Source organism: Nicotiana tabacum, chromosome 1, assembly GCF_000715075.1.
Source record: "Nicotiana tabacum cultivar K326 chromosome 1, ASM71507v2, whole genome shotgun sequence".
NCBI classification, from domain to species: domain Eukaryota; kingdom Viridiplantae; phylum Streptophyta; class Magnoliopsida; order Solanales; family Solanaceae; genus Nicotiana; species Nicotiana tabacum.
In genome coordinates this window covers 122,355,682-122,377,949 of record NC_134080.1, presented here as the reverse complement: position 1 = coordinate 122,377,949, position 22,268 = coordinate 122,355,682, and the positions used below count along the sequence as shown (strand labels likewise).

Sequence of the window (22,268 nt, the reverse complement as noted above, 5' to 3'; positions counted from 1 at the left end):
ATAGGTAGAAAAATAAATGGATAAGTAAAGGTAAATAATTTTATTTTTGTGGATAATTGTAACATCATCGTTAGGGCTAGTCATCTAAGTCCATTGGGCTACAGCCCAAATGCACCGAGTAGGCGCCATGCCGAGTTAGGATTCGGAAATTTGGTAGATTATTAATCAATTATACGGGTCGGGTCAATACACCAGAATCGCGGAATTTTAGTTTTTTTTTTTCTCTTTTATAAAAAGATGCGATCCCTTTGCCTTCCTCTCTTCTGTTATCATAAATCGAAACCCTCGTTCTTCTCACACTTTACCACAACCTAATCCACAACAACAAGAAGAGCAAGGAAGAATAATAGGTCAGTCTAGAAGATCCTTTCCCAGGTACGCTCCTCATTCTCTATATATCTACATTTCTCTATCTATTAATTTTTCTATATGAAAATTGGATCAGTAGCATTCTTCCATTTCTTATATGTAATTATAATTTCTTCGTTTTACTCTAGAGTTCCTGTTAAATGAATCTGGTAATTCAATTTTGCATGTTAATCTTACGATTTTTTTTATGGTAGTATTTTGATGTTGTAGCGAGTACATGAGAATTAAAATTTGAATTACTGATGCTAAAGTTGCTTGTAGGAGAGTATGATCGTTGCATGAGTGACACATGCAAGGGTGTGAAGGGAACTTGAGAGAATTGTCAGGGAATGATATGTGATGATGGTGGCTGATTGTTGAATTGAGAACTGGCGTGGTGTAAGAGTCGGGCATAGCAGGGGCAGTATGGCTCAGCAGCAATCATCACGGCTTAATCGCCTGCTCACTTTATTAGACAGTATCCTTTTGCATTTTGTTGCATGCTTAATGATATACACATGCATTGATCTCTTAATACGGAAAGAATGGAAATTTAGTTTTTTTGTTTGCTAGCTTATATTTTTAGCTATAGAATTTAACTTGTATGCATGTGTTAGCTTTAACCAAAATTAAGCTGGCTCGACCCAAGCAACAAGATTGACAGCTGCTAGGCAGATTGGTGAAATAGCCAAATCACATCCTCAGGACCTGAACTCTTTGTTGAGTAAGGTACGTCTTTATCTGTAGTTTGTTATCTAATTATATCAAAATTTCCATTTCTTGTCTCTCTGTTGTTGCGGCCAAACACTGGTAAAGTGTCTTTGAGTCAGAAGTGGTAACATTTATCTGTTGGAAGATGGAAGCCTTCTAATTAAAAATCCTCCTCTCCCCGAGTTCATCTGCAGCAAATCTATGAGATATGTACGTTTTTAGAGTAGTCCATAAATGTTAGATAGTGAGTGCACTTGGCTCAACAACATATTTATTTCTGACAGGAAGTAATTCTACAGGACTTTACGTAATGATACGTGGTGTTTAATTAAACGAGTACTTTGCTGGTCGAATTGCAGCTTGATTTTCAAAATTTTCTTTCTTTTTTTGGAAATGGGAAAAGTTTTATTGATATAAGGTACCAAGATGGTACCGGTAGTACAATAACAAAGGGAATGCAGATCAGTACATCAAAACTGCATCTATTGTCTGACCCTTAGCAAATCCAAGAAATCCATATACTCATTTGTTCTACCAATAAGACTACCCTTACACAAATCGAGAAGATTTTGTAATGTTTCCTTTTAGTGAACAATTGGGCATAAAACCTCAGCTAGAGGCAGAAAAAAGCTTTGTTCCTGTTGCATAGCCTCTCGGTGATATAAGAGAAGGTTTGTGTGGTTCTCACTAGAATGTTAGTCGTCATGCAATATTGCACATAAATGGATGGTCTAGCCTTTTGGCTCTTTGATCTTGTAGCAGGTCTTGGATATTGAATTGTTTATGCGTCAACTTGACATGATAAGTAGTTGAACCTACTAAATAAATGAAGCGAAAGGGTGATGTAGAATAAGAAAGGAGATCACTAGATCCAAAATATGAGACCCATCACCCAACAATACGAGTGGTGGAACAATAACCAACTTAGGCTAGATTTGTAGGGTTTTGTGGCTGAAGTGAAACATTTAGAAAAAAACTTGGTCGTTAAGGCCTGTAGGGTAGCCAGAGGATGGTGATGATTTATATTACAAAAAAAGCAAAGAAGAAATAAATAGAGATGTGTACTGTAGCCAGGTGAGTAGTAGCTAAGAATGAAATGATATTAGAATTCCACCTAGAATGCGTTAGGTACCTCCTAATGTGAGGTTGCACAAGTTCTAAAGAAGCCTTCCAGAAAGGATTGATTCTCGTATTATTTATAACTATTGAATCTCGAAAATTACGGGAGTGTTTTTGGACTTAAAGAGCTCTTCTAAACCTGTTAAGAAAATTTATCCAGATTACATAAATAACCCGTTTTCCTACCCAAAACAGTTATAACCTAAAAATTATAGGGAACAATAAGAAAGTACCTTAACAATATTCTCGGTATAATTTGCTAAAAACGCAAATTATACTGAATTAAACTTGACTTGAAAGCAATCCACAAATTGAAAATAAAACACAAGACTAAGGGTGTGTTTGGTACGAAGGAAAATGTTTTCATGGAAAATGAGTAGTTTTATCACTTATTTTTCCTTGTTTGGTTTTTGAGTGAAACTTTTTCCGGAAAATATTTTCTAGTGCTGGGTTAGAGAGTAGAAAATATTTTTTATGCTACTCTCTTCACCCCCTTCCCCAAGTCCCCATGTTTCATGTGTTCCCCCCCTCCCCCCCCCCCCCCAAACGTTTTTAGGATTCTATTTTTTTCAAAGAATTTAATTATTCTTCTAACAATTCACATAAACCCAAAGGAACAAATGTGCTGCTTTACTTTTTATGCAAAAATAACGTTGAAATTTGTGCTCCATAACTAAAAAGAAAATACTCTTTTTTTTTGTTGAAAAAGAAAGTACTTTTTCTATAACATAAAAGTAAAATACTCATTTTGTTGAAATGTAAAAAAATACTTCTTCTACATCATGAAAAGAAAATACTCATTTTGTTGAAAAGAAAGAAAATACTTTTTACTACATCATAAATTATAAAGCAAAAATCTATGCTACTCTGACTCTTCAAAAATGTTGTTGGGTGCGTGTCGGATCCTCCAAATTTAGTGCATTTTTGGAGGATCCGACATGGGTGCGGCAACACTTTTGAAGAGTCCGAGCAACATAGGCAAAAATACTTTTTACTACATCATAAATTATAAAGCAAACTTAATACTAAAAGCAAATTACTTCTCAATTTTAGTGTTTTCTCTCACTGCCGTGATAGTAATTTAATGTTATTAATTGTCTTTTGTAGTTTTGTGTTTTCAAGTTTATCAACGGGAGGCTAGGCATTATAGTTTGAACATAAAAAAGATGGGGCGGGGGTGGGGGTGGGGGTGGGGGTGGGGGTGGGTAGGGTGAGGGTGGGTTGGTGGGGATGGGGAATACAGTGGGGAAGGTTGAGAAAGAGTTTTGGATCCCTTATCTTGGTAGGGAAAATATTTTCTTTCAATTGGAGGAAAATAAATTCATGAGAGGATATTTTCCAAAATATTTAAGCCAACCAAACATGGGAAAATTGAAAAACATTTTCCGGAAAATGTTTTCCTCCCTACAAACACACCCTAAACCTAAAACCATTTATAGATGCTTTAATGGCTGGCTCGTATAACAGAAATGATTTTCTCTTCTTTTCTCCTTTTGCCTCCCTTATCAAATGCTGTTCGGATTGAGATTGTCGCTCATTTTTTTCTTCAAAAGGATGAAAGCACAGAGGAATTGTGATCAACCTCTGGTGGAACAAAATTTAGAAATATTCAAGAAGAAATTTTCCGAGAAAATAGTGGACTTGCGAGATGGTTATTGCGTAACAGCGGGTCATCAGGTTGGTTATTTGCTCATTCTTCAGTAGAACAGCGGGAAGAAGATCGGGTACCAAGAGTGTAGTGGAGTCAGAGAAGTGTAGACAAAATGACGAGTAGAATATTAAGTGAGAGAGGGCAACAAAGATTGGAAGAGAGGAGGAATTACCTGTTGGCGAGGGATCCACTACACAATCAACTCTCAACATTTTGAGTCCTTTATGAACCACCTTATACGGCTAGGTCCATTGACGTTTGTGGGACACTATATTTAAAGGCCAAGGAAAAAACACACAGAGACCGGCTTCTACTCTTGTGTTATTCTTGTAGCTTGAGTCGCTCATCACTTAGGGATTTCAATAAACAATGACATTTGTAGCTTCTTTGCTTGTTAAGTGTCTTCTGCCCAAGCTTTGGTCTGTAAATTACGAGCTATTTTCGTTGCAAAACTTTCCTTTTACCTGGATGGTGAACTGCTGTGTATTGATTCAACTTGAACATGTTCTTTCTCTTGTATTCTCAGGTTATTCTATTTGTTGAAAAAATATGGTCTTGATGTTGATGTATAACATTGAGTCACGATAATTCCCTTTTGAGTGTAGGTTTCGCAATATCTTAGGAGTAAAAAGTGGGACACCAGAGTTGCTGCTGCTCATGCCATTGGATCAATTGCCGAAAATGTTAAACATACATCTCTGGCTGAAGTCTGTTCATCTGTAGAGGTGAAAATGTCTGAAGCAGGGATCTCAAGCAATGTTGCAGAATTGGTAGCTTGGCCTAAATGTTATCCTAAAATAGGAGGGACCTCATTTAGAAGGTTGCACATTCTGTATTTATCTTTCTTGATACATCATCATATACTCCATATTTTCTTTTGAAGCTATTTGGCTGCAGAGATGTAGTATTTGATTGCTCTTTTATATAGTTCATTGGTATTCTTGCATTGTTACTACACTTGATCTTAGCTAAAAGGCCGAGAAAGGTATGGTATTCTTGCATTGTTAGATCACTGAGTTTTGTATTTTATGCCTGCAGTTTTGACTTGAACAAAGTACTAGAGTTTGGGGCTCTATTGGCGTCTGCAGGACAGGTACTCTTTTGTTCCTTTTGACCTTGGCAGCTGTCATGCTTCCTCAGTGGGAATGCATTAGGAAACTTTTGATAAAATGTTGCTTATAGTTATTGAGTTTCTTTGTTGGATTCTATGGTTGTTTATTAATGGGGTCTGTCAATGAGACATTAAAAAACAGTTATTTTCTCAATTTATTTTGGTTGTCGTCTTCTGATTGCGTGAAGCTTGTAGCATGCCACCTAATTCTTAGAAAAGATGACATTTGTGAATGCATCTTATTAAATTCAGTAATGAGGACTACCCCATCATGCTATTTTACCTGACCGAAATTGATAGAATGAAAATACAAAAGTTAGACAGGTTAAAATTTAACCCATGATTCAATTGAAAGCTTATTTCTGCAATTACTAGATTGCAGATGGTACTGACAGCATGTCATCTTAGAGGTGCATCTTAATGATCTTATAAAAAATTTCTGAGCACTTCAAGGTCAGTTTATAATCTTGTATCTTGTTATAACTAATCACGGGGGTGGAGCTCTTTTGGCATGTACATGAATACTTAGGAGAAAGAGGAACATGAGAGTTGTGAGGGTTGGAACATGAATTTGTACAATTGAGGCATGTGTTTTGTTTTAGGTTAACTTTTGGTGCATGCAGAAGGTTCCTGGCTGCAGTTACCACTACCTACTGTGTTGGACGTGTTAAATGTCTTCGAAATGTACTAGCGAATGCTTGCAACAATTGAGCCCTTGGGGCTTACCTAGGCCTAAGGAGTAGGAGGAGGTACAAAGCATTGATTGTACCTTTGGCTCTTACACATGCATTTTGGAGAGAGGGACATGCAAGCTTTATATACAGCAACATAACCAGTGTGATAGTGGTGTCTAGGAGGATAAAGTGTACGCGGACCTTATCCCTACCTTGTGTGAGGTAGAGAGGCTATTTCCGATAGACCCTCGGCTCAAATAAAACATTTTGAAAACATGTTTGGAAAATACAAGAGTAAAGAAGCTATGATGAAAATACTGAAGAAAAAAAATATTGACAGCAGAAATAGAAAGATAATTAAAGCAAAAGAAACAACAGAAGTAATAAAATTAAAGAATAAGATAATAATAATAATAATAATAATAATAATAATAATAATAATAATAATAATAATAATAATAATAATAAGGAGAAGAGGGAGCGGATATAGTGCTCTAAACTAGAACCATGCTCTCCCACAAAGAAGTGAAAAATCGCTTGACTACCTTGCAATATGCAAGCTTTATATAAGGGTGGAAAAACTTTATAATGTTTTCCTTAACAGCTAATACATTTATTTTCTGATTATATTTGTTGTTTAGTGCCACTTGATTCACGATAAAACTCATGGGATGAGGCGCATGTCTTAGTACCTGTCTTACATTGAAGCGCAGCTTAAGCGAGGCGAAGCAATCTCCCTGAGCTTTTCTGAGCTTCAGGGTTCGTTAATTCAGCCTTTGATAACATTGGAATCTACATCATTTACAAAGGCCATGTTGCACCAATAGCTACCAAAGAAATATATTTGTGTTTAAGGCTATGTATGTTGCTAAGTTTGCCTTAAAAAATTCTATTGTTTCTCGGTCCAAATTGTCCATCAAACCATGGGAATAGTGTTCGAAAGCTTGTGTGTCTTCCTATTGAAACCATCTCTTCTCCAGCTATGTAAGAAATCCAGAGTGGAGTGACGCATTGTCCATGATATGCCCGAAATAGCAAAAACAAGCTCCAAATATGATAAGTTATCTTGCAATGTAGGAACACTTTAAGCGTGCTTTGCGCTTAAAGCCCTAATAGACCTACAACGCTTTTTAGAGCTTTTCGCCTTTACATGGGTAGATTCCATGTTAGATATGATCGAGGATGCACATTTTGTAATTTTTAACACACTGTTTAGTGTTGTAATACCATTTATAATATATATATATATATATATAGAGAGAGAGAGAGAGAGAGAGAGATAATATCTTAACATGCAAATGTGGAAGTATTCCAATATTTTTAAAAGAAAGACTAATAGTATTTTTTGAGAAAGATGAAAGAATATAATGAGTTAAGCACAAGTTAATGTTGACGAGTAGTTTTTAGACAGCTAACGGATGGTTAGCCTATTCCTAAGCTTATTGGGTTAAGCACAACTTAGGAGTGTCAGTGTGGGGGTGGTAATTCACAAGACATTTTTGACCGTAGGAGGGTGGTTAATCCATTTCCCTATTGCACAGAGGTGAGTTCAAGTCACTAATATCGAAAGGGGATAATATGCAAAAGGTGTACATATTTTTAATGTCTTGGAATTGAGTTCCGCACTACTTAATGCCAGAGTTTCTTCTTTGACATAACGGGAAATGTCTCCTTTACTGAGAAATTTACACTAATTATTGGTTTTCTTTTTTGCTTCTGCTTTATTTCCTTTCTAAGAATATCCTTCTAATTTGAATTATATGGTAAATTTGTTCCTGGACCAGAATTAATACTCGAGCTTCCACCAATAATCTAGGGGGAGGAATTAGCTATTTTAAAAGATGAGGAAGAACTGCAAGCTTTGTAAGTTAAGACTTTGCGGTGTTGTTGTCTTTGAGAATGATGTTTCAGCTCAGAAAAATCTCATCAAAGAGTAGACTCTTAGTTGGTATACTTATATATTCTTAATCAAAATTGTTAATTCGTTAAGGACTACATCTATCATCTATGGAAGAAAATGAGGTACAAGGTGGTGATGCCGATTCTATCATGTCTTGGTAGCAGTAATTGATTGATTGAAATCCTTATGGGAGGATTAGGAGACAGTTGATCCTTCATTTATGAGGAGGTAGAATTGATCCTACATAATGTTTGCATTTATCTGAAGACAAATGCACAAATTGAAAGCCAATGTCCTGGATTCCGGAATGTGTGCCCTACTTGTTCTAGTGAATTCTTTGTGCTCTTTTTCTTTTTTGAATTTTGTTCTTTTGTACGATATTGGAATTGTGTGCAAGTGCATTACTCAGATGCTTTATATTGTCTTCATTCAGGAGTATGATATTCCGATGGACAATAGCAAGAATTCAAGGGAGCGATTGGCCCGCCAGAAACAAAACCTGCGACGTCGATTGGGTGAGTTCACATCAATAGCTGGTTAGCTGACCAAGGCTGTTGATAGCTAATTATTTGTATGCCATTAAAACCACTTTATAATAAAATAAAAAGATTTCAGATTGAAGTGCTGCTTGCTATGTTGCACGGACTCTCCAAAATGTAGCCGCACCCGTGTCGGATGCACTACTATTGGAGGATCCGACACGTATCCTGCCACATTTTCGAAGAGTCCGAGCAACATAGGCTGCTTGTGTGTTTGTGGTATGGAAACTACTAAAATTGGTTGAGTGTAAAACGGGCCTGAAAACTTTGCAGGCTGTAGGGAAGTGTTGTCAAATGGTACAAACTATGTTCGAAGAGACGCTCTAATTAGACCTGCCATTAAAAATCTGTCTTGGTTTATTTTACCTTATCATTGTCCTGGTTTTATTGAGATAAGCCTACAGTATGGGAAAAAAAGCAAGTGTTGGGAGAAGGTGAATGCATGCCATGGGTTGATTGGAGAAGATTCAGAAGATCTAGGATTTGTGATATGAAGGTGACATTGAGTGCTATAATCAGTCAGGGAGAATGACAAATCTATTGTGTATGGTTTAGCAATTCTCCTTGGATAAGTAGGTCTGGCACGTTGGCAGATTGATCTGGGTGCGTAGTTGCAGTTGATCACAAACGGATTTCTACTCAAGATTGATTGCGTAGTTTCCGAAGTTAAGTTGTGGATTTCATTTGTGCAGTAATATGTTCACCTACTCTCTTCTCTTAAGTTTGGGGTCCCATTGCTTGCATAGTGTTACTAAGATAAGAATTCGAGTTTTACTGTGTTTGGATGAAAGTGGATACAAAAGTCTATTTAAAAAAGTACCTTCTTGACAATTAAAAGTAAAAGAATATTGAATTTTGTGGAGAATTGGTTTCTCTTTTAGAAAATTGGACGCAATTTTGAGATAAACCCGAAATGAGCGCTTGTCAGTTAATAAACCTGAGGTTTTTGAGACACTACCCAAGGATTATCTTGTTGACATTGTTGAAAATGGTAGCGACGCAAGCATCTTTTCCATTGTTTGCCTCCTTTTCTATTGCTTCACCTGCTGCCTTCAAAACTCTCTGGATTCACTGAGAGTAATCTTAACCCTAATGCTGGTTTCCACGTCAACATTTGCGTATCTAGAATCACCTTTTGCTGATTACGTTCTTTTTTTTTTTTTTGGGGGGGGGGGACTAAAATATGTCGATGGTTAACTAATTGACGGGTTGCGGGAATAGTTGAAGCCATACCCAATCGAAAAAGGATGTTATCCAAATGCATTTCAAGTAATTGTAGTAAAACTTGAGGGGGGGGGGGGTTGTTAGGGAGTAAATTGGAAATTTCTTAGGTAGCCATTCCTTACTGTTATCCTTGGACTTCCACGCATGTTGGAGACGAAACAAATGAAATTGATGCTGTCATTTATTTTTTTTCCAACCAATCGAATGCCAATTTTTAGAACTTGTTGCAGTTTTCTGTATTTGTGACCGCGATTACCATGTAAATTTCGTAGAAACCGCTAGAAAATATTTCTTTATGGGTGGTCGATGATAGTTATTATTTCTCTTGTGTGATTAGATTTGGGCAACAGTGGGAGGAAGAAGTTATGCATCTATCTGAGTTTATTACGAAGTACTTCATAGAATGAATTTCAGTTACGCACCTGACCACCTGCATGTGGGAGAAAGAAGCAAAGCTGTGTGAGTTTAATAACTAATTTCCTGATTTTCAGTTACATACTTAATCACCCATAAGTGCATGTGCGAGCATGCCGATGGGGATAGTTCTTTGGATCATTTAGGTCAAATTGTTCGCATCAATCCGAACTCTTGTTTCTATACATCAGTAAAAGGTAGATATAGCAGCGTGTAGTAGCCTCAACATTTACTGGTTCAGTTATTGGTACTGCTGGGCTCTGGAGCCTGCGCTGTCTAAGTGCATGTTAGCATACTAAATTGTAAATGCTGCATCTAAGTTAGAAGAACTGCTCCATGGTTCTACTTAGTCCAATTAACTAGAATTCGCTAGTGGAAATAAGTTCTCATAGGGAACGTGCTTGCTACTTCAATTTCATCTCTCATTTTTCTTGATTGACTTTATTATAACCAATTTTTAGATGATAACTATTTTCTTCTCACATGAGAAATCTAGACCTTGGCTCTCTCTCTTCTATGTTAGTTAATGTAGCAGTGTGATTCTTATTCTCTCTCCCATGTGGCTAAATAAATAAATTATTTGCAAACTAACAGGTAGTCATTCTCGTAATCAGGATTAGATGTGTGTGAGCAGTTCATGGATGTCAATGAAATGATAAGGGATGAGGACCTGATCGTGCAGAGAGCTAATTCTCCAGGAAATGGTGTTGCTACTCAATATTATTCATCAAGGCCTGTCGGCAATATCCGGCATTTTGTTGCAAAAATGGTACCAAGTGTCAGATCTCGGAGGCCCAGTGCAAGGGAACTAAATTTGCTGAAGCGGAAAGCAAAAATAAGTTCAAAGGACCAAACAAAAGGATGGAATAAGGATGGAGATACAGAAGCTCCACAATCACAAGATATAATATCTCCTAGGGGCATGTGTCCCGATATATCGAGCTCTAATAAGGTTACAAGATATCCTAACTTTGCTGTACGCTTAAATAATTCAGATACAAGGTGCTACTGACATCAATATGCATGTGTATTTTCATTCACATACTGAAATTTTATTTTCTTCTAGTATCTTCATCTTTTTGGGTTCTCCTATAATCTCTTTTTCTTGTTTTTCTTTGTCGTTTGAGATTCAAAATTCGTATTTGCTCGCTCTCCTATCATACATTGTATGTTGGAGAAAGATATCAATGCGTGTAATGGAGGGGAAATTTCTTCATATTAAAAGAGTCCTGTTAATTTTTTGTTCATGAACTTTTAGTGTTTACAGGATATCGGATATCCTAACTAGTAGATGATTGTATTGTTTTCTATTGATATATTTTAGTTTTCTTTTTTCTTATTTCATTTGTGGATTGATTTCAGTGCAGTCTTGAAGGGTGAATCTTATATGCGGCTATGCGCATCGTACTCGGGGATTTGTTTTATCTTTTCACTGTCAATGAATGCTATGTTGTGGTGTTTTCGTGATGTTATCTTGCTTTTAGATTCTTAATAAATTTGATAGTCTGGGAACTTTGAAATTCCTTGGTCGTCTTTGTACAATTGCTGTCGAACCTAAGTTAGTTCATTAGTCTGAGAAAAGTCTAGGTCTCGAGGTCTCTGTCCAGGATTATACTTTGGCAGCATAACTGTATCTACTTTTAGTTGGACCTTTCCTTCGATTAGTTATCCTTAGCTGCTTTGCCTTGCTTCTAGTAAGTCCATCTGTTTGGTGCATCGTTTCTTTTACAAATTGATATACATTGCTAGTGAATTAATATCGAAGTGCAACTTGCAATCTTTTCCTGTGAGCAGTTACTTCAGGATTAAGTTTAGGAATGCAGGCTGTTCTTAGATAATTTTCTCTGTGATTTCTGGAAGACTTTAGGTGCTCCCTTTGCTAGGAACCTATGCTGCTCTTTCCTTTGCCCTGATGTCCTATTCAGGCTTTGCAGTGCTGCTGCAAAAGGAGCTCATATTTCTTGATATCTGGAAGCCTGTTTAGGCTTCATGATTCCTGCCTGCAATGTAAACTCGAGACAAACAGGACATAAACTTGTTTAGAGTTGGAGTGACATCAAAAGTAGAGGATGTTGATGTGGAGCTGATAAGTTGGAGAGCCACCTAAAGCTAGTATGGTGCAGTGAATCTGGGAGTTACGTTGTCCTGTGAAAATGTAATTAAAGGTCGTGGGTGGAGTAAGTTGGTTAGCTATTAATTACAGTTGAGATCATATATGCAAAAGTTGGCACCACTGTTGAATTTGAGCTATTGATTATTTCGGTAGTTTAGGAGAGTTTTGAAACAGTAGAAATGGGTACTTTAAACTGTTCTAGTTGGTATAGAATTGAAGGTATGGTTAATTGACATTAAACTTTATAACTGCCTTGAAAATTTGACATTAAAGCTGGCGGGGTGAATTAGTTGTTTATTGGTTAGTTTAAGTTGAGGTCATATATGCAAGTTGTGGCACCATTGTCTAAAATTTTAACTGTTAGTGGTTTGTTGGGAGGTGTAATGTAGTTTTGAAGCTGTATTAGCGGATAAATTTTAGGTGTTCAGTCGTTTAGAATTGAAGGTATGGATGTACAACTAACAGAGTTTTCTTCATTAACAATATGACCTACAGAGAGTTTGGGTGTTGTATAGAATTGATGGTATGATGAAGAAAGAGGTACTTTTCCGTTTTAACAATCAGTATTACTTCATCCAAGCAAGGAAGAAACAGTTTTAATGATCAATAGAGTTACGGCTCTAGTATTCCCTTAAAGATCAATCGAAATCATCTTGTGGATCGGATAAGATGTTTTGTTTCAATCATTTAATCAACTATGCCTTAGTTTCAAACGAATTTTTTTTTCATGGCAATGGCCAATCATCAACTGTTAAATTTCCGGTTTAGTATTCTTGGTAAATTTGTGTATATCATTTCACATCCTTCTGCATTCAAAAGCATGTGCTCAAGTAATTATCAAATTTTCTCTATATTATAAACTGTAAATATCAAAATCTTGAATTATTGTTTCTGCAGCTACTTGGTGAAAACATCTCTGATGAAGATGGATTAGAGAGTGACGGAGATAAGATTTGGCCATTTCAGAGTTTTGTTGAGCAACTGATCCTTGATATGTTTGATCCTTGTAAGCAACTTCCATTATGCAGTTGCACTTAATTCTTTTCATGGTTTTCTTGTGTGATAATTGTTTCTGATTTCTTCTCCAGTATGGGAGGTTCGTCATGGCAGTGTCATGGCTATGAGAGAGATCTTAACCCATCAAGGTGCTAATGCAGGAGTTATCATTCCAGACTTGAGATGTGATAGTGCATTAAATATTAAAATGGAAGATAGGGTAGACGAGAATACTATCAAAAGGGAAAGACCAATTGATCTGAATATGCAAGTTCCACTTGATGAGTTAGAGTCAGTTTCAAAGAAACTGAAGGTTGAACCTGAAGGTGCATCTTATTTGGCGATGGATACAATGGTCTGTACCAGCAGGGATGGTGATCCTGGTGGTGTTAATGTGAAAGTGGAAGATGCTGGATTGAGTTTGGCTATTGAACAGGCTAATGGTGAATTTAGCATTGGTTCTGTTAAGTTGGAGACTCAATCTCATCTCAGTGGTGGAAGCCTGGGTAATGATATATCCACGGAGAAGGAAGGTGGCGTGGATAAGGCTTCGTTGGAAAAGATGGATATTCTAGAAAACCTTCCTGAGAATTGTGAGCTGATGAACTTGGTTAAATTGGCTAGGCATTCTTGGCTTAAGAATTGTGAATTTCTTCAAGATTGTGCTATTCGTTTCTTGTGTGTCTTATCATTGGATCGGTATGGTCTTTCCTCCCTTGATTTGGTATCTTTGAGCTTAGTTTTGTTCTCAAACAGCTCCCACCCAAACCCACCACAAAAAAATGAAAGAAAGGAAAAGGAAGAAAGCAATTTATTAGTCTATATAAAACATTTGAGAATACCAAACAGGAACAGAAGCTGCATAAAAGATTATTCTTTTTCTGCTCCCCCTCCCCCAAAAAAATTTCTGCTCTTTTGCTGTTGACAGTTACGGAATGCAACTTTGCTGTACTACTGCTGGGCTTCCCCCTTGATTTCATAATTACTGATAAGTGGTTATTTTTCTCTAGGTTACAGACATACACCCCACCTCACCCCCCAATTCTTTGTTTTTTTTTCTTTCCATTGACAGTTTTGGTGACTATGTGTCGGATCAAGTTGTGGCTCCTGTTCGTGAGACTTGTGCACAAGCTTTAGGCGCTGTGCTGAAGTACATGCATCCTACTCTAGTTCATGAGACACTGAATATCTTACTGCAGATGCAGGTAAATATGAACCAAGCTCAGCCTTTCGTTGCACACTGAGTATGGCTTTTAAGATTTTTAACTTGCATAGTAGTTGATACTCCTTTCGCTCTAGCTAGTAATCTCCTATCGAGATGGACTAATATGCGTGTTGTTCTTCTTACAATTCACTTTCATTTGAATCAATTACTGAGAATTTTAAAGCCTTACCATATCTTATATTACTCCCTTCGCTCCATTTATCCGATCCACTGTGTAGGAATGCTAAAAATGTTTGACTTAGGTGAAGAGATACAGAGTTTTATACACATTTCCTATTGTACTAACTTTGAACCGAAAATGTCAATCATTCCTTTTGCCATGTGAAATAAAGCAATAGCATCAGCAGCTTAATGTCATGATCTCTTGTCATATAAGTAAAGACAGTTGCGTGAAGAGGGGGGATGTAAGAAAAAATATCAGTCTTGCTTTTGCAAAGTGACTTCTTTTTCTCTTTTTTATCCTGAGGCAAAATACTTTTATGCTCCAACATGTGGGCCCATCTAGTATTAGACAACACAGGATTGATCTTCGTCGATCATGCTAATTGCTACAGACCTAACTATTTGAGGTTAATCATACGTACCTCCCTTGAGGTTTGCCTAAACAGGTGTTGTGGACTCAATAGTTCAATGGCATAGAGAGTGATTTTGAGTCTTTGTTGCCACCCACTGTCAAAGTATTTTTCAATGTACTTGGCTGAGGAAGGAATCTGGCATGCTTGAGGGTGTGCTAAAAGACCTGTATAAGTCTCTCCTCTACCGTATCAAAAACTATTAAGTCTCCCCTCTATTAAACAGTTTAAGATTTTAAGGTTTAATATCATCTGAAGTTTCGTATTTCAAGTTCTAACAATGGTTTTCAATTTGGGACCGACACATGGTTGATTTGTGTCCCTCTCAGAACAGTTTTTGACATCTGTTTTAATTAGCTGTTCTGGGTTTTTCAGCGTAGACCGGAATGGGAGATTCGTCACAGGAGTCTTTTGGGGATCAAGTATCTGGTTGCCGTACGGCAGGTAAATCTTAATCTATTGGATGGTGTGCTTGCTGAATCTTTCTGAATTCTGCTGGCTTCTTGCCTTAATAAATATAAGTGTTGTATGCAATTTGACTTCGAACTTTGTGTAGTGAAGTTGTTTGTGCTCAAGTTTTTGACTCAGAATTTTCATTATTCGATTATGGTCACCTAGAAACATGGTTAAGAGGGAGCTTACAAACAGAAAACAATGCTCCTACTTGGAAAATCATATGTATGAGTGTATAGAGGAATGAAAGGATGAAGTTGGATTGTTCGTTGCTATTTTTGCTGTAGTTAAGCTTATCTTGGCCAATGAAATACCTAGGATGGTCAAAGAAAGTTATTTCTTTCTATTAGTTTCTTTTATCCTTTTTAGTAGGTATTATGATTTGTACAGAGAAGATGTATCGATGCTGTTTTCTATGCCCTTTTAAGAGAGTCAGAAAATAAACCAACTCAGTCTCCAGCACTTGCTTTTGCTTTCTATTAGTTGGATCTAAAGTTGCTTTGATGATGGGGTTTGAATGGTATTTTCCGAGATTGATTACACACTACCTTGACAACATTGCAGTTTGATCTTTTGTCTCCTTCGTTTTCTTTGAGGGTGGATATGTTAAATACAATCAGGGGGTTGAAGAACTGTTACTTGATAAATTGTTTTAGTCCTGCAGAGTTGGCAGTATGGTCTCATATGTTACCTGCTGAAGTTTCCAAGCTCAACTGCTTTTGTTTACTCATCTTAGTATTCCTCTTGCTATGTACATTCTTCAGACTATGATGTTTTTGTTGCTAATTTGATTCTCCAATGATAACAGGAGATGCTTCCAGAGTTGCTTGGCTGTGTCCTCCCGGCATGTAAAGCTGGGCTTGAAGATCCTGATGATGATGTGAGAGCTGTTGCGGCAGATGCTTTAATACCTACTGCAGCGTCTGTTGTTTCTTTAAACGGCCAACTGTTGCATTCAATAATCATGCTGCTCTGGGATATTTTGCTTGACTTGGATGACCTCAGTCCATCTACGAGCAGGTAAGTCTTTACAAGGCAACTTTGGTACTTAAAATTAAACAAATATTTAAATACCAAGATTTCTAATTATCCCAGAGGAGCATTAACCTTGAAATATTCCAACACATTACTGTTAATTCTCTTGACGTTTCTACAGGTTAACTCAAACTCAACAAAATGTATCAGATTAAATTTGCAAATCATAACGGAAAAGACAAGTTGGATATAAAAAAAATAATTTGCAGTATCATGAAATAAAACTGATTTGGAGGTGATGTTATCATGAATCAGTAAGACTAGTTATGAGGATATTTATGCTGTCAGTTTGATTATATAACTGAACTAAAGCAAGTATGCTGCCAGCTTGTCCTGATTATTGACAAACTGCGGTGCTGACAGTGACATGCTGTCTATAAACATGTCACTGGATGGTGATATAGCACTCATTTGCGCTGCCTAGAAACCTGCTAGTGGATGATGATGTGGCACTGACCGTAGATGATATTTGCTAGTTGGCGACTTTGATGTGTCGCTTGACGGTGGCAATCCAATGAGATGCTAACTGGACAATGATGGGATATATATGACTTGTTGACTTGATAGGTGGACATATGTGGATTGGTGATATTTGCTTGGGTTGATGTGGACTGTTTGTAACATGGCTCATGACGCCGAAACAATGGAACAATGATAGGAAGAGACGGGAAAGATTAGTACCGCCGATCTAGTCACCCGAAAGAGACAAAGATTAATATCATTAGTAAGCTTTTTTAGCTTAAAAGCAAGATTAGTAAAATTGTAAGCTTAACTTTTCAAAAAAAATTACTCCCTCCGTTTTAAATTATGTGAACCTATTTCCTTTTTAGTCCGTGCTAAAAAGAATGACTCATTTCCCTATTTGGAAATAATTTACCTTTATGCAATGATTTATAACCACACAAAATATATCTGCCTCATTTTACACCACAAGTTCAAAAGTCTTCTCATTTTTCTTAAACTCTCTGCCCAGTCAAATGGGTTCACATAAATTGAAACTGAGGGAGTATAAAATATAAAGAACTTCTAGTATTATTTATATTTATTAATTTTTTTTTATATAATATTGGCCTAAGATTAGATTAAATGGAGTAACATATTAGTGATGGATTTGAGGATTCATATAGCCGGCCCTTTATTTGGGATTGAAGCATTGTTGTTGTTGTATAAGCTTATAAAACAAGACCGGTATAATTATTAAAGAATGTAAGCCTTTGATTAAGGAGGCAGCATAAGTCTGTTCACCAGTGAATGTAAGCTATTTAGATCCAAGATCGCAGAGGCTTTGCTACTATGTGAAAATAAGAAGAAAAGTCGAGAGACTTGTACAAGTGCTCCTTGTATGGGAGTTCAAACACTAGGAAAAAGGTAAGTTGGAACATGGTGAAGGGAGAGTTGATGAAGACTGTAGCAGCATCGTAGAAATCCAAAAATCCAGAAAAGACTCAATGACTCAATGTATCATTTACTGCCATCACGCCGGAAAGAGAAGGGGCGATGAACCTTAAGGATTACAAGCCTTATAGTCTAGTTGGAGCATTTATAAGATCGTTTTGTGATAAGTTAAATAATTGTATATTTCTTGTGAAATCCTCGTATACATGCAATATACTAGAAAGTCTAGAACCTACAATAAAATACGGTTAGTACTCACCCAATCAATGTACCTTTTATTGCCATCACGCCAAAAAGAGAAGGCGACAACAAACCTTAAGGATTACATGTCAATTAATCGTGATGGAACATTTGTAAGATCATTTTTCGATAGGTAAATTAGTTTTATATTTGCAAGAAAATCCTCGTGTACATGCAATATACCAAAAAGTTGAGAACCTACAATAAAACATATTTTTTACAAAGCTCATGCAATCAGCTTTACAAATAGGGACCTCATTGGTGCACAAAAAAAAAACTAGACACAACTACCCCTCAAAGGTGTAATGTCATTCTCAACTCCCTCAAAAGCTATCTTATTTCTCTTTTTTCATATAACCCACTTATGAGCTAGGGTGAAACATCTAAAGGCGTGGGTCTTCTCTTTCTTCATCCTAAACCCCATCTAAGCGATGTCTCCATTACTGTGCTGGACATTACCCATTGTACTTTGAACCAATTCAAGACCACCCATTACAAACGTGCTAGTAACAATGCATCGGGATTGGATCATCTTCTCAGCAATTACACATATTGCACCAGCTAAGATGTATGAGTTTCCTCTTCAAATATTTATCTGTTACTCTTGTTTTTGTTGACCCTGCAAAGGAGCACACCTTTCTAGGTTGCCCTTAGGATCCACACTGAAAGATGCAAAGGTTTAAGATTGAGAGACATTCGTTATAGAGGGCGAGGCATGCGGACAAGAACGGAACCGTGGATCGGTGATGAAGGAGAAGACTAGGAAAGACTAGGAACTGAACTACCTTTCAGTTGTGGCCATTGAAGAGTTATAATAAAAGGTTGGGAAGACGTTTTGGTAAGTAATAGTGTTGTATCATTGAGGTATGTCAGCAAAGAGATGGAGATTAGATCCAAAAGAGTAGAACTTTGCAATGTATAATGAGCTCAAAAAATCTGTTACGACCTCAAGTTCGAAAACATTGTCCTCGGCCAACTTATACAAAAAGTTAAGCGAAGATTATATGTGTGTGTGTGTATATATATATATATATATATATATATATATATATATATATATATATATTTATATGATATCAATATTGTTCTTGTTGTCTTCAGAGATTCTAGTATTTGTCTCCATCCAAATGACCCCTAAACGACTGCAAGGATGGTATTCCAAATAAAGGAAGAATATTTGGACATTCTCCTCCTTTGCCTAGCAAGTAAATAGTTTAGTGTATCTGGTGAACAAACACTTGATGCCTTGGACATTTAAGAAGTACAGTATTTGACTTGAAAGTTTACTGTGAAGGAAAAGATGGTTGACATCTTCAACATTTTCTTCGCAAAGAGAGCATCTATTGCATAGCCTCTTTATTGAAGGTTATTAAAAGATGGTTGACGTCTTCAACATTTTCTTCGCAAAGAGAGCATCTAGTGCATGGCCTCTTTATTGAAGGTTATTAAGAGAGGGACATTTTCTTTTTACAACTGATCAGGAGAAGTATTTGAGTTTGTTTAGAGCCTTGTTCTTCCAAATAGATTTCCAATGGTCATAGTGTAAGAGGGTGTTGAGATCTTATAAAAAAATGAGTAACAACTCTTCCTAGAAAAAGGAGGATTCCAAAAGATATTATCGAGAGAGGGATAGGTGGGACACCGTTGCAGAATAGAGTGAACTCACTATAACCTTCAAGTTCCTATTCATTGTGATCTCCTACGAGGAATAAACAACCTTGACTCTTGCTTTTGAGTTAGAGTCAAGGCACGATGTACATTTGAAAGTACAGGAAAGGTATCCTTCAAAGGAGAGCGGCGAAACCATATATCTTGCCAACTTCATGAGGGTTTGAGTGAAGATGTGGGCTACCTGCTATTCCATTGTGAGGTGTCAAGGTGTCAACACCTTTATTATCGGCGGTGATGAATTGGTTAAACTTTGGACAGTGCTAGGGACAATGCCGAGCCTACAGTAAAGGAATGAGAAGGCACAATCATGGAACTCGCTTCACTTGCTGTAATGTGGGCACGATCATTAGAGTGGAATATGTGAGCTCTCGTGATGTTGAGAATGATCTTTTACATTTGAGTTTCTAGTTTTATTCGGGTGAACTCTTGAGATTCCTGTCACCTCTAAGGCTTTGGTCTATTGGTAGGAGTGCAACACGTAATGTGTGCGTTAGGCACACGTCACGAGTTTGAACCTTGCCTTAGATAAAAGCTTGGTATTTAAGCGGAGATGAGTAGAGGGGCACGTCCATTATCCGTTGAGCTTCGAGCTTTGCGCCACTAGACCAATTTTTTTTTCTCCATTATAAAAAAACCCCGAGGTTCTTGTATGTATAGAAGTTAGAGTGTGTTTTGTGGAGAACCATCTTCCTTTTTTATGTAGGTTCTCTACTGTCCCATACAATTGTATACATAGATTTTTTCATATTATTAATAGCCTGTTTGGCCAAGCTTCTAAAATATGTTTATTTTGAGAAGTGCTTTTTTCAAAAGTACTTTTGGTGAAAATCAGTCTGTGTTTGGCTCATCAATTTGAAAAGCACTTTTGAGTAGCAATTAGTGTTTGGCCAAGCTTTTAGAAAGTGCTTCTAAGTGTATTTTTCTCAAAAGTCTTTTCAAAAAGGTAGTTCTGGGGAGAAGAAAAACGCTTCTCAGAAACTGCTTCTGCTTCTACTCAAAAGCACTTTTTTTCCTTCAAACATCTTAGCAAAACACCTTAACTTTGAAAAAAGAGGACTTTTGACAAAAAAATCATTTTTGGCCAAGAAAAAAGCGCCAAACAGGCTATAAAATTACTTCTTTATCGAAAATGAAAGGAGATTTTTATACTATTGACCTGGATGCGTACTTCTATTTTCTTGACTTTCGACATCGACCATATCTAGGTTGAAATTTATATTTCCCTTCCTCCTTTCTAAAATAAAAAAATAGTCGGGGTTTTCGGGGTGTGGGGGCGTGGGTGAAAGATGGGCAGTGACTTTATAAAAAACTGTCTCTTACAAGATTTAGGCTTTCTCAATATTTATTCTGTTATTTTTTTTTGAAAAAGGATGATTGTCTAGGTCTCTCACCAAAATTCCATCCTCTCACTCTTTAGCCCATTATCTTCTGTATTAATCACCTCTCCATTTTCCACTCTGAATTATAGCAGTTTATTAATTAGAATATTAATTATTAATAAAGTTATTATTAGATAAAAAATGAAAATTAGCTGTCATACACTGGTGTCTGCTATTACAAGAATTTTGCGTATTTATTTTATGTTGCTATCTTGTCCCCAATTATAGCTCTTGGTGATTTGTTGGTGACTTGTTCCCAATGAATCTTGATCTTCTCCATGTCTTTGGTATTGCAGTGTGATGAATCTGTTGGCAGAGATCTACTCTCAAGAGCAAATGATTCCAAAAACGTTTGGGGAGAAAAAGAAATTTGATCTCAATGAAATTGATCGACAAGATGACCCTGGGGAAGGGACATGGTCTTCAGAAAATCCTTACATGCTATCAACATTGGCACCAAGATTATGGCCTTTCATGAGACATAGTATCACTTCAGTCCGTTATTCAGCTATTCGGACTTTGGTAGCCTACCTTATCTGATCCTCTTTTTATTTGCTGTTAACATAACGGACTGCTGTTAGTTGTGTACATCACAGTTGCAATGTCTTATCGCTTGTATTTTGGTTGATTTGTCTTCGCATGAATTGGTTTTACACAATGCAAGTGCACATAAGTATAGAAGATAAAAAGCTGATTCTTAAATTTTCTTATGCAGGAACGATTGCTTGAAGCCGAATATAAGAGGAGCATTGCTGAATCATCTAGCTCTTTCTGGCCTTCATTTATTTTGGGTGATACTCTCAGGATTGTTTTCCAGAATTTGCTACTTGAATCAAATGAGGAGATCGTGCAGTGTTCAGGCAGGGTTTGGAGGATCTTTCTCCAGGTTTGTTGTTTATACCTGTCCTTCCCAAGTAAACCCCCAGATCAGCGTTCCACTTTTCATAGTGCTATATTTAATTGGATCAACAGAAACATCCTGTGAATGGCTATGATAATGCATTATCGTCTTAATCGATATCTGATATTTGAATCAGAGTGTACTAGCAGAAAAGGAGCATTCTCTAAAAATATTATTTTATGGATATCCTATTTGGTGATTGGGATTGAGAGGGATACTATCCTATGTTAGTTGAAGAGACTTTTCTAAGATTACATATCTGGAGGTGATTATAAGTCTGGTATTCAGCTGGACTTTGTTAGCTCTTTAGCCTTCGCATAGGATCATTGTAAAAGAGCTAACAAACTCACTACTTTCGTACTTATTCTGCTTTCATGCATCTTCTTGATGCCATTTATAACACTACTTCTATAAAAAAAAGGTCTGGTATTCAGCTATTTAGTTATTTTCTAGAGATACTGGTAGGTTGTATTTAGTTGGATAGAAGAATGAAGTGGATGGATATTTTATGAATGAAGTGGATGGATATTTTATTTCTTCCCTTAGATAGTGGAGTCACTCATTTGATGGTTTTTTGGGGAAAGGTTAGGATTCATA

General features: G+C 36.8%; 1 protein-coding gene across 1 annotated transcript in view; it reads left to right on the top strand.

Annotated features, from left to right (window-relative positions):
- Positions 1 to 242: 242 nt before the first annotated feature.
- The window catches only part of LOC142181054 (TATA-binding protein-associated factor BTAF1-like), a 38,763-nt gene continuing 16,737 nt past the window's right edge, over positions 243 to 22,268 (top strand). Inside the window, exons 1-14 of the mRNA XM_075253177.1 lie at positions 243 to 375; positions 631 to 826; positions 983 to 1,077; positions 4,435 to 4,649; positions 4,868 to 4,922; positions 7,948 to 8,029; positions 10,306 to 10,643; positions 12,702 to 12,810; positions 12,893 to 13,499; positions 13,873 to 14,005; positions 14,973 to 15,041; positions 15,859 to 16,070; positions 21,067 to 21,292; positions 21,486 to 21,656. Of these exons, the coding sequence (XP_075109278.1) occupies positions 775 to 826; positions 983 to 1,077; positions 4,435 to 4,649; positions 4,868 to 4,922; positions 7,948 to 8,029; positions 10,306 to 10,643; positions 12,702 to 12,810; positions 12,893 to 13,499; positions 13,873 to 14,005; positions 14,973 to 15,041; positions 15,859 to 16,070; positions 21,067 to 21,292; positions 21,486 to 21,656 (2,364 nt within the window). The 5' untranslated portion in view covers positions 243 to 375; positions 631 to 774. The remainder of the gene's footprint in view (positions 376 to 630; positions 827 to 982; positions 1,078 to 4,434; positions 4,650 to 4,867; positions 4,923 to 7,947; positions 8,030 to 10,305; positions 10,644 to 12,701; positions 12,811 to 12,892; positions 13,500 to 13,872; positions 14,006 to 14,972; positions 15,042 to 15,858; positions 16,071 to 21,066; positions 21,293 to 21,485; positions 21,657 to 22,268) is intronic.